Source organism: Lissotriton vulgaris, chromosome 3_1 (assembly GCF_964263255.1).
Source record: "Lissotriton vulgaris chromosome 3_1, aLisVul1.2, whole genome shotgun sequence".
NCBI classification, from domain to species: Eukaryota; Metazoa; Chordata; class Amphibia; order Caudata; family Salamandridae; genus Lissotriton; species Lissotriton vulgaris.
The window spans coordinates 553,463,774-553,483,237 of NC_141689.1; the positions used below are offsets into that span (position 1 = coordinate 553,463,774).

Here is a 19,464-nt window from a genome sequence, read left to right on the forward strand (position 1 = left end):
GGACAAATGTAGAATTAGAAGCAGAAGAAACATTCCCATTGGTACTTGTGTTTATCAGGGAAAATGCAGCTCGCAGGTCATGGTCAGATGCAACGAGGTTCGCCTGCAGATATAGCCCCATCAATCAAAGGATTTGGAGAAGAATTTAGAAAAATATTACATATCCATGATGAAGCATAACCCTTAAAACAGAAACAACATGTAACAATATTACACACAATTCAAGGTTTTTAAAATCACTGTTTACAAATCTGTAAATATATTAATAATTTTTTATGTACATTACACCGTAGTTGTAAATACACAGTATTTAAATCTATACAGTCAAATGATAGGGAAATAAAACATCATCTGCTTTAGTTGTTTGTTACGGCTGCTTATAGGCTGTTTTTTATGTGTCGCTGATAGACACCATTGCGACTATATGCATGTAGTGCATATGCATTGGAAATGGACACTCACTCCAGCCTACTTTTCACTTTCTTTTATGCCTGCCAGTAAAGTGCACTAATTGTACACAGGCACACAGAGAAAAAAAAGGGAGAGGGCTTTTGTGCACACCTCTGCCATATTTTTTTAGTTCTTGCTTAGCAGTTTTCCTATTCATCAACCAATAGTCTCTTCAAAATTTACCACTTGCTTTATTTGTTCAGTATGCATGGAATGCCTCCTAAGCAGCATTTTCTTGCTCTTGAACTCCTTTGGAAATGCAGGCGCTGTTGGCATAAAGGGTTTTGGACCACTTGGAATGATACCAGTCATCTTGTTGTGGCCACTGATATCTGGGATGGGTGGGTGAGGATTTACATTCAGTGGAGGAAGGAACCCTGGTCTGGTGTGAGCAATGTGATCTAAAAGCAGTGCCCCTGAACCCCTTCTTTCGAGAACAGCAGGGTTTCGTCTTACTAAAGAGCTCAGGGGTATGTTTTCCAGTGATTCTCTGGAATTTGAGAGCAGCGAAGGAGGAGAAAGCATTTTTTTCTTTTCTAATAGAGATTTGCTGTCTTCCGTGGCAGTAGGAGCCCTGGAGGAGGTCAGCTGGGAATCCGAACTGTAGTGATTTGCTCCTAATCGCCTCCTCTGCACAATACTACTCAGGCTTGAAACAGCCATGGCATGTATGGAATCCGGATCCTGGTCTACAGGAATTTCACTTTTGTTCTGGGTGCCATCCAAATCCAGTGAATGCGAGTGTATCTCGTCATAGGACAGCTTTCGTGGACCGGCATGATCGAATGCTTTTAACAAGTGAGCTGTGTCTTTGACGTCAATACTTTGGTGTCGAGTGAAGTATCGCTTTGAGAAGCCGAGGCCGTTCATTTTAAGAGACAGTTCTTCCTCCGGGGTAATGTCCTGGAGTTCCTCCTGCAGAGACAGCACTTTGTGCTGGTGGAGCAGTGAAGAAGGGATTTTGAGCCAAGGCTCAGAGTGTAAGCGCTGCAGCTGTGGAAACCTGGCACTAACATGAGCTGGGGTGGGTCTTCTAGTGGGAGAGCCTGGCTCTGAGGAACCTTTGCTGTCACCAAGGTCTCCGGCTATGTCTTTAAAGCTGAAGAGCTCGTTTTCATTTGCAGATGTATTTGAGCTGGGAGAAGAGGTTGTTTTGAGTTCTATTTCAGAGGGTGAAGTGCAGGGCCCAGGCGAATGGCACCCCTCCATGTCTGGGGAAGGTGGAACATTCAAGTACTGCTTGGTTGTCTGCCGCCCGGAAGGAGACTTGTCCGTTGTAATGATAATGACTTCCTTTCCTCTGGCCTTGCAGGCATTGAGTAGAACTTTGAGGGTCTCCTTGTCTCCTGAATTGACTGCATAAACAAGCGCAGAGAAGCCCGAACGGTCCTGTAGACTGGGGTCCGCCCAGCTTTTCAATAACAGAGAGACAGCCTCCGAGCCCGCCTTTTCTATGCACGCATGCATCAGAGCGGTCTTCCCAAATTTGTCCTGAATGTTCGGGTCCGCTTTATTTTCCAGGAGATATTTGATCATTTTGACTTTGCTGACGCTCTGCGTGTCCACGTGCTTCGTCTTGCAGGCGATCATTAATGGCGTTTCGCCTCGGTCGTTGCTCTCGTTAATGTAGGCCCCGCCTTCGAGCAGGAGCCTCGTGAGGCGCAGCCGGCTCTGATACACCGCTTTAATGAGCGAGTTCCCTTCAGTGGTGATTTCTACCGCTTCGTCCATCTTCAGAGCTCTCGCTGGTCCGGGCCTCCCCTGAGCTTCAGAAAGTAGTGCCTAATTAAGAGAGATACAAGGTAAAAACACCGATTAGCACCCTGCCGCTGTCATCATCACAAACTGAATTCTTTGGCTTATAAACAAGTATTTAACATTCACTGACCATTTGATATTTTCTATTTGTATTTAAATATAGTCGGACATTTCTCACAAGAACAGTGTTCATTACATTGTCCCACTTCAACACCTGACCAGTACTCGGAAACAATGACACACATGCTTAATACTTGTGCTAATTGCCTGGTGAAAAAAATATTTATAAAAAAAAAGAAAAACATTTAACCAATTGAAGAATGTATAGAAATGTACGTGAGGTCTACTGGGAAAATGTGGTCGTTTTGCCGTGGTGGATAGAAGGTTGCGAGTTGCTCATATAAAAAGAATATGACGTTATTTCATTAAAGCAGCATGGTTGAGCATTGCAAATATATATACCGTATTTTCTGGCGTATAAGACGACCCGGCGTATAAGACGACCCCCTACTTTGCTTGATAAAATTTAGGTTTTGTGCTATACTCGCCGTATAAGACGACCCCCACTTCCAGCGCAGTCCAACGCAGTCCTGCATAGCCATTCCGAGAATGTATTTTGAACTTACCGTATTAGTGATTCTAATCCTCCTCCCTGTGGGTGAGCAGTAAGGCTTTATCAGTGGACAGTGTTACCTAAGCGTTTATTTTACAAACTCAAAGACTGAACTCAAACAAATTGGTTGTATAAACAATCTTGCTTTACTCGCAATATTTTTATTTAGAACCATATGAAAAACTGTCACTTCTGAATATACCTGTTTGTCATGAAACATGTACGGTACGGTAAACATAAATTAGTGCATGAAACAGTGCAAGTGGAATAAACTTTCCATAACTTTTCATAAATCCAAGCGATTTCTACAGGATTTACAACGTTCCCTTTAAAAGCCTTCAAAATCCTCCTCTTCGTCATCTGATCTCATAAGTAAGTCAATGAGATCTTGTGGTACATCTGTAAGGCAGTCATCGTATGGATCTGGTACCAATTCCGTATCAGATGATGTGGTCTCTTCTTCGGCATCCTCTTCATCTTGCCACAAATAGTCGTCCTCCATACCATCTAATGAATTTGATATGCCACACTTCTTGAAAGACTTTATTACAGTTTCTGCATCAATGTCGTTCCAGGCCTTTATAACAAAGGTGCACAAAACATCCAACTGTGGAGCACGCATGTTTCCTCCTTTTGTGAATGTTTTTTCACCGCTAACCATCCACTCATTCCACTGTTCTCGGATGCGATCTTTAAATGGCTTGTTTAGGCACACATCCAGTGGCTGCACCAACGATGTCAATCCTCCAGGTATAACTGCAGCATCTGTTTTTAGTCTTGCCAGCCTTTGCTTGGTGCTTGGAGTTAAATGAGCCCTGAACATATCCCACACCAGTAGACTACGTCTTTGTAGAAGTCCACCTGGTCGCCTGCTCCATACATTATCAAGCCATAGCTTTACCCCTTCTTCATCCATCCATCTTTTCTCATTCACATGCACAAAACAACCAACAGGAAACTTGAGTTTCGGCATTGTTTTTCTTTTGAAAATAACCATTGGTCTCAGCTTTGCGCCATCAGCTGTGCATGCTAGTACCACTGTGAAACTGGACTTCTCATGTCCTGTTGTTTTTATTAAAATTGTCTTTTCACCTTTTTGATGGACAGTTTTGTTGGCAATCATATCGAAATTCATTGGAGTTTCATCCATATTTCCGATGCTACTTAGCGCATAGCCATGTTCATTGCGCAGCCTAATAACGTAGCGATGGAAGCTATGCATTTTGGCATCAAGATCCGCAGGTAATTTTTGGGCAATTTTTGTCTTTTGCCGCAATACCAGATTATGCCTTCCCAAGAATCTGGTACACCAGGATACAGTGGCCTTAAATCTGTTGCTGAGATCTGGGTTAGATTTGGCCCACTGAAGTGCAACCAATTGGATTTTATTTCGGGTCACGACATAACCGCTTTGCCGATGCTCGGTCACCATGTCTGCTACATGCTTTTCGAGTTCTGGCCAATGTGGGGTGCCTCTTCTTAATGCACACTTACCCCTTGGCATACTCCGTAATGCTTTCTCATTTGCTCTCCAGGCCCGAACCATCTTTTCTGTCACTCCATATTGTCTTGCAGCAGCACAGTTATTATGTTCCGTGGCAAAATCCACAACTTTAAGTTTGTAACTGGCTTCATATTTCCTTCTTCTTGCCACTGCTGGAGCCTTGCTGGGTTCTTGACTGCCAGCCATTTGCACTGGATGTACTGCTGGAGCCTTGCCGGGTTCTTCACTGTCTGCCATTTGCACTAGATGTGCTGCTGGAGCCTTGCCGGGTTCTTGACTGTCAGCCATTTGCACTGGATGTACTGGTGCTGTACAGTATGAACAGGTGCAGAGACTGGTGCTGTGCTGTACTGTCTTCACCACCACATGTACGGTAGGGCAAATACGGTATCTGCTCACCAGACTGCCTTTCCTCTTCGCAACAACCAGCCAATCACGGCAAGAGCTCTACTGCCTTCGGGAACATTCGGGAACATTCTACAGTCCCCTTTCTATGCCCACGTCCATGTCAAGGAGAGAGGAGCGCGTGCCAAACGTGTCAACACACCGGGCGCTGCCATCTTCGGCGCTGGCTGCCCGTTACCATATATTTCGGACGTCCTGCTGCCTCGTCCTGCTGCCTCGTCTGCCTGGGGATGTGCAAGCGGTTGGAGGCGCGTGTACAGCGGCAGCGGCAGTCGAGGTAAGACTCATGGCGCCATTTGCTCGCTTGTGAAGCGGTTTGACACCTTCGAGTGAAGTCCTCGCTATGAAAAAAACGCTCGCTTTCGATACTTGCACAGTTCATGGCGCGGGGCCTGGGTGTGGACGTTGCCAGTGCCGGTGGCTGTATTTTTTAACATAAGGTGTGTTGTTTCTTGTTACGTATTTCCTATTGTGAAGCGGTCTGACACCTTCGAGTGAAGTCCTCGCTATGAAAAAAACCGCTCGCTTTCGATACTTGCACAGTTCATGGCGCGAGGCCTGGGTGTGGACGTTGCCAGTGCCGGTGGCTGTATTTTTTAACATAAGGTGTGTTGTTTCTTGTTATTTCCTATTGTGAAGCGGTCTGACACCTTCGAGTGAAGTTCTCGCTATGAAAAAGCGCATGAAAACATACCATAAAATTTGGTACCCGGCGTATAAGACGACCCCCGACTTTCCAGAACAATTTACGGGGTTAAAAAGTCATCTTATACGCTGGAAAATACGGCATATATATATGTATATGTATATACACTTACCTTGCCGCCGGGGCCCGCGTCTCTGCTCCTGCTCTCCTCGTGGTACTTGAGGAGCAGGAAGCCAGGAAGAAAATCCAGGCTCCCTTAACCAATCACAATGCTGCCATGCAGCGTTGTGATTGGTTTTGAGCGTCCTGGTTCGACGCTCAACCAGGAAATGGAGGCCGAGCATGTTCTCCCCGCAGGCTGTAATGCAGCCTGCATGGAGAACAGGGAAAGTGCACATGTCTGTTTTGGGTGGCCCGAGAGGGCAGACCAAATAGTCATTGCACACTTAGGAGAGGGCAAACCAGCACTCCCCTGCCCTGCTGCGAGTGCAGAGCTGCCCCGTCGCACCTGGAAGGGAAACTTAAAATGATAATAACTCAAAGTTATTATCATTTTATATTTCCTTTACTTTGTGCTGCTCAAAAGCAGTGGGCTGACGCTCCTCCGTCATAGCGGAGGAGCCGCCACTGTCACAATGTCACTTTTCAGAACGTTGAGTTAGGATAGGCACTTTGCCTTATTTACAAGGCAGCAGTAAGCCACTTAACATGGCTTAACGCTGCCTTGTAAATAAGGAAACCTTTCACGCTATACTTCACGTGAAAGAGGAGGGCAATGGGTGTTGCTGTGGGCATTCCACTGCAACACCCATTGATTTTGATGCTGCCCCATATTTACAAGGGTGGTGTAAATATGGGGCAGCGCCGAAATTAAGACCAGGGAAAACCTGGCCCTACCCTGGCGAAATGAGGAGAAATGTTTAATTTCTCCTTGTTTTTGCTGTTTCCATGTGTGCTGGGTTGAGCAGCACACATGGAAACAGCAAAATGCCAATAATTGTGTCCCTTCCTGCACATAAACAATCATTTAAAAAAAATTACGTTTTGCAACTTCTTTGTGTGCTGCATTAAGCAGCACACATAAAAGTTACAAAACGGCATTTAAAGATTGTTTATGTGCAGGAAAGGACACCTTCCTGGACTTAAACAGTCTTCCCCTGCAACACAGACACCCTCACACTATTGTGCAAGGGTGCCTGCATTGGCACTAGGCATCTACATTTAGTGCCATTGCAGAGGGAAACGGAGGGCTGCACCATATTCTTGTAAATATGGTGCCACTTTGCGTTTTTAAAGTGACAGAGCGTGTGGTTAGCCTTCTTGGCTTAACAACACACTTTGCCACTTTACTAGTAAAAATGCCCCCGGATGTGTTACGACCTGCAGGTTTAAATGTCTTCTCGACATCTCCTTCCTGCTCCTCAAAAACGGACTGAACACCCTCAGCTGTTACGATTGTTTCATCCATTCTATGGATTACATACATGATAGAATGTAAAAGAACCAACTGATTGCATACAAAGTTAATTGCTCGTAATACCTGATGTTTACCTGTAAGATGCAACTTATTATTATCATGTGCAGTATCAAAACTTGCAAAAAATGTTTTGTAAAATTAATAAATACATCGTTTTACAAAGATTTTAACAAAGGAGTGCTAGTCTATAAATTACCCTTTTTAACAAAATAGAGCAAACTGATGTTGCACTATTTTTGCTATATATATAAATCAGCTGAGTAATTTTGCCTCAAGCTTAGTTCCACCTTTCGCATTTGAAAAGTGCAGAAAGTATATTTCATCCATTTAGCATTATAGAAAAACAGCAAAAAACACTACAAACTCATCTTGTTCCTTGTTTAACCCTAGAGCTAATACTTCTAGCAGCAAACGTGGTGGTATAAAGAGGCCTTTCCTGTGCAGGTCTCACCTTAGGGATCACTGCTAGCCTTTGTACCGCAAAGCATGGCACCGGAAGACCTGAGTTTACTGCATTTGGGTTTGGAACGCAATGGGCGGGGCCTGTGCACAAGGCATTATTGGGCACCACCCGAGTCTCAGCGTCTCTGCAACACCGTGTGCTCGTGCGGCCTTGTTTTCCCCCTCTTTCTCTTTATTTTGCTTGCTGATGCATGAGACATTTCTGTAACGACGCATGCATCAGGGGTGCCTTTTTTCTTTTTTCCTTGTTTTTGTACTTGCTACTCCAGTCTTGATTTTTACTGTTAGGAGGCATTGGTTTTTGGCACTTTCCCAGGTCTACCACTTTTGGTAAATCAGGGAATGCATCAAAATCCATGGATGTTGCGTGGGAACACCCAGCAATGCCCATGGAAATGCCTCCCTGGTGCAGAGTATTGCAACGCGAAGAGATTTATGAAGGCAAGCAGGCCACGTAAGGAGACCTTGTGTTGCCTCATAAATCTCATTTTAAAGATGCTTTGCTCCTGCATCCCTATGCCTGGTGAAAGAGTGATGCAAAGGGGCTTGTAAATATGGCCCTAAGTGACTTGCAGCAGTCAGACTGGTAAGAAAACATTTTCCTGTCAATTCTAGAAGGCATGATGGAAGTTTTTTTTTTAATTTATTATTTTTATTGAAAAGAAACAAAAGAAACATTAGCATCAGGTGAATAACAATTGACATCATTGTGAAGTTTGATTTGTCATTCGTACAGAATCATAAATTACAATATGCATAAAATTTGAGATCACGGGGATTCCTGCGTTTTTGCATCCCTTTGCCGCATCGGGGGTGTACACAATTCGCCGCAATAACTATTCCAGGCCCCCCAGATCTTCCCCCACTTCTCCGGGCAACCCCTGGCCACATAAACTGGCATGATGGAAGTTTACCTAGGATCTGCTCTGTATTTTTTATAAACAGAAACTCTTTGTGTATACCTTAGTTCTGGCCCTTTTGAAAACTCTCATGGTTCACCAACTAGCAGTGGCTAGGAAGAAACGTGGTTGACCAAAAGTGATCCAATTTGATTGGTCCAGGGCAGAGAAGGACAGAGAGGACCTTACAATTCTCAGGACAAAAATGGAGGCCACCTGGAAGGACATAGAAGTCACCCTGAAGGGGAATACAAACGGTCATTTGTATCTATTGGATGTGACCAGGACCACCCAAGTAGTAAGGTGGAGAAAGAAAGTGGTGGACTATTGCCATGCAAAGACAACTCATTACTCACTCATAATAAATTGGCAGTATCAGGAAGGTAGCTCTGGGCAAGTACAGACTGAGGTGTTCACATTATGCCTCCTATTTTTTCATGATTGGCACCACTTTTATGCAGCAGCTGCACTGCATCTGCTAGGTATACTGTCTTTATCAGTTTGTTTTCAGTGACATGATATCTTTGGGCAACTGTTCTGCGCTTTACAAGTGTTTCATTCATTTATTACATGGATATTTAAGAAGACCATCACGAACATTGCCAAAAGGGGATCAAAGTGGCTGATTCAGAGTTTGGAGAAAAACCCTCTGATTTCTGCAAGAAGGGGTAAATAGCATTAAAGGACGCTCTGTCAGTAGATAATCCCTTGGCAGATTTACTCCCACTTTGGCATCATTTGGCCGAGGTAACTCTATTCCAAGTGTTTTAAACAATAAGGGGCATATTTACAAGAGGCTTGCATCGAGTTTGCTCCAGCAACGTGGTACATCTGCAACGCAAACCTCTTCGACAGATTCATGAAGCCACGCAAAGCCACTTTGCATGGCTCTGAGTGGCATCGTAAATCAGTAGTAGTTCAACGCAGCGCAAATCAGTGCATTGCGCTACTCTGCCCTGGGTAGGTGTTCTATAGGCGTTGCATGGCTATTCCCATTCTTTACAATCTATACCCCAGCTGTCCTTTTTCTCTACAACAATACAAGCTTGTGTGACTGTGGGGTTTTCTATGCATTCCTATCTCTGTGTGTCTCATATACACTCAGTTTATGTCTTAAACTTACTTCAATAGTTCTCTTGTAATCTGGGTCCTCAAGGCAAGAGTTGCATCGCTCAAATCTATTAAAGGCAGCACATTATGGGGTAAACAATATCCTTATTATATTTTTCAGCCACCTCTAGCCTCATTGTTACCGTGCTGGTTACTCAATATTAATTTCGTCCGTTTGTGAGAGAAATAGCAACATTCACTCAAAACCTCAGCTTAATATGGAATCTGTAATGTGTATATCACTGAGAAATGTAGGTGTTCATCTGAAAATATAAGACTGTCTTTGGAATGAGGGGTGTATGGTTTGGTGGGTATGTGTCTTGAATTTTTTTTGTATTTAGGCAGTTGCGGCTCGCAATACTCGTGTGTGGGGGGATAAGGAGGGGTCGTACGGTGGTTCACGTGGGGGGGGATATACATTTTTTTTAAACTTACCTGACCAGGTTCCGCGCCACCTCTGCACCTGGACTTGGTCCCTCGTTTGGCATTTTTCTGTTCCTGAACAGGAACAGGCATGCTCCCTCCCCTCCCGTAAGCCAATCACAACGCTGGAATGGCGTGATGTAATGGATAAGAGCGGCATCTGCAAGCGGATTCCTGTCCTTACCTACACATCAATAAAGCAGCTGCTCGTGTGCTACTTAAAGGTGGACAACTTTTGGAGCGACAATTAATACGCGTCCGTCCAGTCTCGGAGTATGCACCACCCCGTAATTCTTTGGGGTCACGAAAGGGAAACAGCAGCCGTATTCAGGATCGTGGACGGGCCCACTTGCGGGGTCCATACAGGACGCGATTGTGTGCTCTCCGCATTACGCTTCCCATTATACACAGTGGTGACGTGGGTGAGCGATTGCGCACACCGCTTCCGTTAAAGCCTCTGAAGAGAAGCATATGGAGCTTCGAAAAGCGTCAGGCATATCCATTACGGAGCGCATCTGCAAGCGGATCCCCGTCCTTACCTACACATCAATCAAGCTGCTGCTCGTGTGCTACTTAAAGGGGGCCAACTTTTGGAGCGGCAATTAGTACGCGGCCGTCCAGTCGCGGACTATGCACCACCCCGTAATTCTTTGGGGTCACGACAGTGAAACAGCAGCCATATTCAGGATCGTGGACAGGCACACTTGCGGGGTCCATACAGGACGTGATTGTGTGCTCTCCGCACTACACTTCCCATAATACACAGTGGTGAAGTGGGTCAGCGATTGCGCACACCGCTTCCGTTAAAGCGTCTGAAGAGAAGCATATGGAGCTTCGAAACGCGCCAGGCATATCCATTACGGAGCGGCATCTGCAAGCGGATCCCGGTCCTTACCTACACATCAATCAAGCTGCTGCTCGTGTGCTACTTAAAGGTGGACAACTTTTGGAGCGACAATTAATATGCGGCCGTCCAGCCGCGGAGTATGCACCACCCCGTAATTCTTGGGGGTCACGAAAGTTAAACAGCAGCCATATTCAGGATCGTGGATGGGCCCACTTGCGGGGTCCATACAGGATGTAAGTAAGTAAGTAAGTCATTTATTATGCATAGTTAACTAAAACAAGTGCAAACATTTAAAAGAAGGTTTTAAAATATCCAAAGAAAGTTGATTCATATAAAACATCATTAAAAGGAACATGCAGTAAAAGCCCAATCTAGTCTCCAGGGGCATTTCTCTTGAGGCAGGAGAGCGTATTTCCTTCAATTTCCGATTAGCTGCTGTGTGTTTCCTGTGTAAATGGTCGGAGTGTTTTTTGACAGTTTTAGCTCAATTATTGCAAGGAACTTTACATATCTGCAGTTCAGTTTCGTGTTTGCAGGGTTCAGGCAAGCCAGCACCGCTTGCCTTCTGGTGCGAGTTCCGATCTGCTTGAGCTGCTCCTTTAAGAGCTGTTGGCGGGCTGGCCGAAGCTCTTGGCAGAGACAAGTCATATGGAGTATGTCGCCCTTCGCAGTATTGCAAAAGATACAGGCATCATGGCCACTGCTCCTGAGCCAAGGGGGTAAATGCTCTTTGGTGGGCAGGGCCCCTAGTCTGTAGTTCAAGAACTTTAATTTTGTTGTCTTGGAATAGCCCTGACTGAAATATGGTTGAGGTGTCAGGGATTTCTATGAGTTTAAAGTCATCCATGCGTGATTTCTTTTGGCAAATGTCTCTTTGTCCTCTAGTAATGAAATCAATTTAACGGTTTTCCAAACCAGTTTTTTAAACGCATTATGGCCAAGTTGCATGTCCCAAATCGCTGATAGGTTAGTGGCCCCCAAGGCTGACTTCAGATAAGATCTTGCCTGAGATTCGTCCCTGCTTTGGATATCTTGCCATAACAGCAAATTTAGAGTGTTAGTAGTGGCAGATCGAAGTTTGTGGCAGCAGATATTATAAGCGCCCTGTCTTGCAAGAACTTGTTTTTGTAGTCCAAATTCCAACCTGAGTTGGGCGGGCGATGTGTACGACGGGAGAGAGAACATTGTTTGGTAAGTTTTAGTCTGGATTGTGTCCAGGTTCTTTGAGTCTCTCCCATGTAGTGCCTCGCTGCCATAGCAGATGGAAGGTAGTAGTTTAGCCTGGATGACTTTCAAGTAAGGAGTCAAAATTGGTCCCATCAGTTGGTTGGCTATACTTTTTAGTGTGGTGGCAATGCAAGACCCTCTCCTTTTTGCTTCCTGCTTTTGCTGTGAGAATGATCCGTCACGGTCAAAGATGACTCCCAAATATCTATAGTCGAATGCTGACTCTATTATTCGACCACCCAGTATCCAAGACTTCTGAAGATTTTTATTTATGTTTATCGACATAGTGCGTGTATTGCTCAAATTTATTTTTAATTTGTTTTCCGTGGCATACCTATGCATTTGATTCAGTAGATGCTGGAGGCCGACGTAGGTATGGCTCAATAGCACGACGTCATCTGCATACAGAAGATTGCTCAGAGATTTCCCTCCCAACCTCGGGGAATGGGAGTTACATGTGTTTAGAATGCCTGCTAGATCCGCCATGTACAGATTGAACAATGTTGGGGCAAGCACACACCCTTGCTTGAGTCCTTTGGTGGTATAGACTTTAGATGACAGGTGTGTGCCGCCTCCTAACTTCACCTGCACCCAAGTGTCGGAGTGAAGAAGCTTCAGCATGCTTAAAGTTGCCTGCGGTATTCCCCATTGTGCCAGTTTCCCCCAGAGTCTGTCTCTCTCAATGTTATCTCCGCGTTAAAATCAATGTAGCACATGTGCAGCAGCAGTTTTTTTGTTTTTGCTGCATCAATCATTAGAGAGATAGCCACAGTATTTGTAGCTGTTCCAGTGTTTTTCGGGAGGCCTGTCTGCTTTAATGGTATGATCTCATTTAAATCTGCCCAAGATACAATCTCCTCTAAAATTGTTCCCGCAAAATATTTTGCTTCGTTATCGAGGAGAGCTACTAGACGATAGTTATTTGGATCCATTTTATCGCCTTTTTTGTATATGGGGACAATCGTCGACCCTCTCCAGGATTTTGGGATTTTATTTAGAAGTCTGACTTCCATCTGCAAGCGGATCCCCGTCCTTACCTACACATCAATCAAGCTGCTGCTCGTGTGCTACTTAAAGGTGGACAACTTTTGGAGCGACAATACATATATACATATATATATATATTCCAACAAAAAGGTTACCCCATGAGGAAAAGCCACCATCCAGGTAGGTAAATACTCGTTTAATTTGCAAGTTGCCAGCTTAATGCAGATGAAACAAAGTCCAATTCAGTTTGGAAGCCTGACGCGTTTCATGCTCTGTGAGCATTTCTTCAGAGGCTCTTGAACACTGTGTGAAGCGCCGGAATCTTTAATCACTAACACCTGCCACAGTGGGCGTTGTACTACAGCTACAACACTCCACTGAATGTACAACAAAAATTCATATTCGCAGAAATACGTCATGTCCATCATCTTTTATGTGTGCAACTATGAATGAATATAGAGTTAGTGATACCCTGTACCTTCCATGTTAGCCATATTGTGGGACTTTACAAACATAATGACACATTTGTGTGTAAGACTCGGGTGACGGCAGTACTACAACACGGACACCCAAATCAGTTGATTTCCCAAGCCTTCTGGTGTTCGTAGTCCCATAATATTGCTCCAGTGAGCTGCTCGCAGACAGTGTAAAAGTGTTCAAAAAGTGAAATAAAACCCCAGTGGGTGTGGAAGTTGTCCCCTTATCTCTGCGCTGTGAAATAATCCTGCAAAAACGACCTTCCTGCCAGAGCTGTTTGCCAAGTGACTGCAGCTTGTAACCACTTTCATGTGGCAGGGCTTTTCCGCGACCGGGGTCGGCCGCAAAACATTCCAACAAAAAGGTTACCCCATGAGGAAAAGCCACCATCCAGGTAGGTAAATACTCGTTTAATTTGCAAGTTGCCAGCTTAATGCAGATGAAACAAAGTCCAATTCAGTTTGGAAGCCTGACGCGTTTCATGCTCTGTGAGCATTTCTTCAGAGGCTCTTGAACACTGTGTGAAGCGCCGGAATCTTTAATCACTAACACCTGCCCCAGTGGGCGTTGGCTTTCCCAAGCCTTCTGGTGTTCGTAGTCCCAAAATATTGCTCCAGTGAGCTGCTCGCAGACAGTGTAAAAGTATTCAAAAAGTGAAGTAAAACCCCAGTGGGTGTGGAAGTTGTCCCCTTGTCTCGGCGCTGTGAAATAATTCTGCAAAAATGACCTTCCTGCCAGAGCTGTTCGCCAGGTGACTGCAGCTTACCCCATGAGGAAAAGCCACCATCCAGGTAAAATAAGTGAAAGTGGTTACAAGCTGCAGTCACCTGGCGAACAGCTCTGGCAGGATGACATCTCAAATGACATCATTGATGACATCATCCAGTGAATGTGGTTTGGTTTGTTATTTAAATATATATATATATATATATATATATATATATATATATATATATATATATATATATATATATATATATATATATATATATATATATGATGAGAATCCTTTTCGACGAAAAGGAACAGAGGCCACAAGGGGAGAACAGGGTGGACACAGCTTTATTTCTCCCAGCTCTGGCGGATGCATTTCGGCGGTTGGCCTTCTTCAGCGCCTTCAGCTGTAAAGATCGCGTCCCTGATGCTCTCATCCTGTTTAAAATGATCACCAGCACTTATTCCCCTCCTTCTTGCGCTGTCTGCGCACCAATTACAGTTCGTATGCAATGAAAACGAACTCCAAATCCCAGCATGCCTCATGTTGGTATCCCGAGATGGTGGCGTGGAGGAGTGAGTGTTCAATGTTGGCAGTGCAGGCTTCAGGTGAGTCGGGCGGGTCATGTGAAAGCAGTCCTGACCGCTATCAACGCGGACACAGCATAGCAATCTGCATTTAAAAATCAGTGAATGTATACCAATCTTGAGGGGGGATTTAATAGCAGTGTGATTGACTATTTACTTGACTAATTTATAGTGTCTCACTAAATATATTGGATAGTGACTAAACTGTGTGAATATCTGTATTACTTTATCAGTTGTTGTGTAAACTGCTGCATCCGTTAGTTACTAGCTACGTGAAAGTCTCTATTAGTTATTGGTTAGTTAACTGATTATTTGTATGGGAGAGTGAATCTGTGTGTGGTTCGGTGGAGGATCTGTGACTACCCAAAGATATGTGAATAGTTAATTCAGTACATATATGAGGTTAAGACTACGTGTTATAATAGTTGTTTAGGTGAGTGAATATCTTTATGGGTGTGGTGATGAGCAAATATATTTATCAATAGTACATGTCCAACAAAGTAGAAAAATAAACGGCAGTGTATGTAACAGTCGTGGTATATAAATAAGTATACATAAAACTCATTAATTGAATAAGTGACTGTAGAGATAACTGTATACTTGTAATAGTTATTTCATAACACACTAAGTATCAGTTACTATCTATATGAATAAATGAAGTTCTATTAGTATAAGTGTGTAGCTGAGTAAATGTAAATATGATATATTATTTCCAAAAGTGAGTAGGATGACTTCATAAGTGAATAGGATGTGTGCTGGTGTGTAATGTCAATATAGGTGTAAAAGTATATTTGATAGTGTTCTATTGATCATTGACAGCATATATGAGTGAATCTATAGGTAATTCATTAGATGTGTGTGTGTAGATCTAGAAATCACTGTGTAGGTTTTTAGATACTTGTATTGTTGTGTCAACCGATTCAAATATGATACTCTGTATTTTCCAGTGAGTCATGAAAGGTTATACTAGTGTATGATGAGGTGTATCTGATTGTCATGTCGATTTATTTATTTATTTATTTTTTAAACTTGTAGGGCGCAAACAGCTACCCAAGAAGGGTTTCCCGGCGCCTAGAACACAGCACAGAAGATGGAGAGCGTTCAGCTGAGGTTGCTCAAGATTATTGATCGAACAACCAGGTTTTTATTTCTTTTCTGAACCTGGAGTAACTCCCCTCCTTGCATCTATGGGGTGGTAGTGCGTTCCAGATGGATGGACCCTGGTGGGCAAAGGATCTCCCTCCCATCCTGGAGAGCTTGAATCTGGGCACAGTGATGTCATTTGAGATGTCACCAGTGATGTCATCAGTGATGTCACTGACCATGTCATGAATGATGTAATATGTGACATCATCACCAGTGGATTGCGGGCATGAGAGTTACAGTCAGTACAACTAACTATAACAGAGGTATTTCAATGGTTTTGTATGAGTGAAATGTCCAGCTAACTATAACACTCCTGAAACATATGGTTTTTTCAATGAATTTCTAAGGTTTTTTTAAGGATAATTCCTAACTATAACCTGCTTGAAACCTCTGTTTTTTTCAGTGAATTTCAAAGGTTTTTTAAATGATAATTCTTAACTATAACCTGCCTGAAACCTATGTTTTTTCTCTGAATTTCAAAGGTTTTTAAATGACAATTCCTAATTATAATATTGACCACTTCCCCATATTTTCAACAAGAAACCAGATCTTCAATGCTACCTAAAAAAACAGGCAATAGTTCCACTTACCACTAACAAATTAACATCAACATTTTACTAGTGTAAGGACGTCGACTATGTACTGCGTGAATTCCATCCAACTCACACCCATATTTAAAGACGAACATGTGATAGAAGTACTAATCATGCACCTCCTACCCCCAACAAAATCACTACACCCATTGCTACCACCACCACAACCCCCCCCCCCACCCCGGACCCCTCCCCTCTGCTACCTCAACGGCTGCACAAAACAGGACAACAAACCTTCCCAAGATACCATATCCTCACAACCGCACACTAGCGGAATGTTCAGAGATGTGACAACCAACTATGTATAAGGGAAGGAACTCGCACATCAACAATAATTTACACAATGCCAAGACTACCGGTGAAATGATTTACACAACTCACTTTAGAAACCAAAAACGTTTCCGTGTGTAAATATACTATTGATACGTGTAGTGTACTGCATAGTGGACGCAACCATATTATCTCAGACACTGGGGAATATTTCGGTCATGTAGCTGTGTTCCCCCCCCGCCCCCCCTTGAAGCAGAAGCGGAGTGGGCTGGTCCAACGTACGCAACGTCAACGTAAGACTATAAATAATTAGGCTATGCTTTGGGCATGGTTCACTTCTGCAAAGAGAAGAGACTCCACCACAGCGAAAGTCCTGACCCTGCCACGTGACTGTCGCCATGACCACGTGCCTCCTCGATACAGGCCCATTGCGAACTCACCACCGCAGCACCACAGACTTCTGTTTGTATCGACTATTGCCTACAATCTACAGTGCGGACAGCAGGGTTCAGAACTTAAATTCAGCTTTGGATCTACACTACAAACAACATTGAAGTAAGCCTTGATTTATGTAAGGCAGAGACAATTGTAGTCTTTATCCTCAGACTTTGTTAAAATAAGTGACAAAAATTATTCATAAATATCTGTGCTGACGACTGCCTTCAATCTACAGTGCAGTCAGTAGAGTTTACAACTTGATACCAGTTGCAGATATGCACTACAGACAACATTGGATTCAGTCTCGATTTATTTAAGGCAGGGACAATTGTACTATGCCGTCAGATTTTGTTAAAGTATGTGACAAAAAAGCATTTCTCAATGTCTGTGTCAACTACTGCCTTCGATCTACACTGTGGACATCAAGGTTCACAACTTGAATTCAGCTTTCCATGTACACTTCGGAGAGCATTGAAGTTAGCCTTGATTTATGTAAGGCAGAGACAATTTTGTTAAATGATGCAACAAAAAACATTCCTCAATGTCTGTACTGAGTACTGCCTTCAAATGTACACTGCGATCAACAGATTTCGCTACTTGATACCAGAAGCGCATCAGCTCTACAGACAATATTAAATTCATTCTCGATTTATTTAAGGCAGAGATAATTGTACTGTGTCCTCAGATTTTTTTAACTGTGACAAAAAAGCATTCATAGATGTTTGTGTCGACTACTGCCTTTGATGTACATTGCGGACAGCAGGGTTCACAACTTGAATTCAACTTTGCATCTACAGTACGGACAGTAGGGAATTCACCCTTCATTTATTTAATGCAGAGACAATTGTACTGTATGTGTTCAGCTTTTGTTAAAATAAGAGACAAAAATCATTCGTTCATATCTGTGCTCAGTACTGCCTTCGATCTACACTGCGAACACATCGTCTTTGCGGGTGTTTCCGGCGGGACGAGGGCTGTGGATGGGCGCCGGCTGCTTTATTACGAACGGCCTACTGGAACACAGTGCCCACACCCTCCTCCCTGGGACAGATAGGACCACCTGTCCTCTGCAATTCCTACAAATTACTCAGAATACGAATTGAGTCACACACAAATTAAGGTTGCAAGAACGCTCTCATTTACTGTTCAGGAACCCTGCAAAGCACTGTCCTCACCGTTTGAAAATATTTTTACAGTTCAACCCTGACTGTTCGACATTGGAAGGAAAATATATATTCCGGCTCGCACATTAAGACCACAGTGTCTGGGAAGGCGCCCCTTGGACCCCCGATTCTTTAACATTCGCTTAAAAAGCGACGTATCAAAACTTTAAAAGCCCTGAAGAAGTCCCAGCTTGGGACGAAACGCGTCGGCTGTTTGTCTTACTGAAAACTGAAAATAAAGATTATAAAGAAGATTAACAACATCTCTTTGAGAAATAATTCATCCTTGTGCTTAATACCATTTGCACTTATTGTCTTGTCCTTTGTGGTGCACCTTTGCGGTTGTTTTATCAGCAGGGTTCATAACTTCGATTCAGCTTTGTATCTATACTACGGACAGCATCAAGTTAAGCCTTGATTTATTTAAGGTAGAGATAATTGTACTTTATGTCCTCAGATTTTGTTAAATGATATGACAAAAAGAATTTCTTGATGTTTGTGATGACTGCTGCCTTCGATCTACATTGTGAGGGCTCACGAGTTAGGTGGAATGGCGAGTGAACATGACGCATTCCAGTAGGCAAGAGACATTGTACCAGTGCGACCCTCCCGAACCACGAATCATCGCAGGGTGCGCACACACTGAGTTCTTCAGGTACCACTAACTCACTGCTCCACAAGTCATCTTCCCGTGGCCTTATTAGGGAACAATTCACTAAGCAAAAAACATTGCTCATAGTGCGGCCTGCCCGGAACGCGCATCATCGCAGATTACGTACACGCTCAGTGCCAAAGCTACTACTAACTCAGTGCACCATAATTCATCGCCACGTGACCGTATTAAGTCAGATGTCTTATTTTGAAGAAAACATATCATAGTTTTTGGAGATCTACTGCAACCTACTCCCGTAAAAGGACAACCAGTATTTATTAAAAAAACGTGATTTTAAAGAGTTTGCTACCAGTGCATCCTGCTCGGACCATGCATCATCGCAAACTCCACAGAACCTTGTTGCTTCAGGTGCCACTAACTCTGTGCACCACTTATCATCGCTGGATGCAAACACACTAATTTACCAATACTGTGCAGCTCTACTCAACGCCACGTGGCCGTGGGCTCTTGCTAACCGCTGCCTCCTGCCTACACTGCGGTCATCAGACCTCACAATTAATTAGACTGTTGATTCATTATTTGCAGAGTACAATACCAAACTAAGTATAACATTTATTAAACCCTATACAATATCCCTTTAGTATGCTTTCTTTA

General features: G+C 43.6%; 1 protein-coding gene across 1 annotated transcript in view; it reads right to left on the minus strand.

The window, feature by feature from the left end:
• Positions 1-606: 606 nt before the first annotated feature.
• Positions 607-19,464, minus strand: part of ANKRD34B (ankyrin repeat domain 34B) — a 265,212-nt gene continuing 246,354 nt past the window's right edge. The window contains exon 2 of the mRNA XM_086962987.1: positions 607-2,232. Within this exon, the coding sequence (XP_086819113.1) occupies positions 607-2,181 (1,575 nt within the window). The 5' untranslated portion in view covers positions 2,182-2,232. The remainder of the gene's footprint in view (positions 2,233-19,464) is intronic.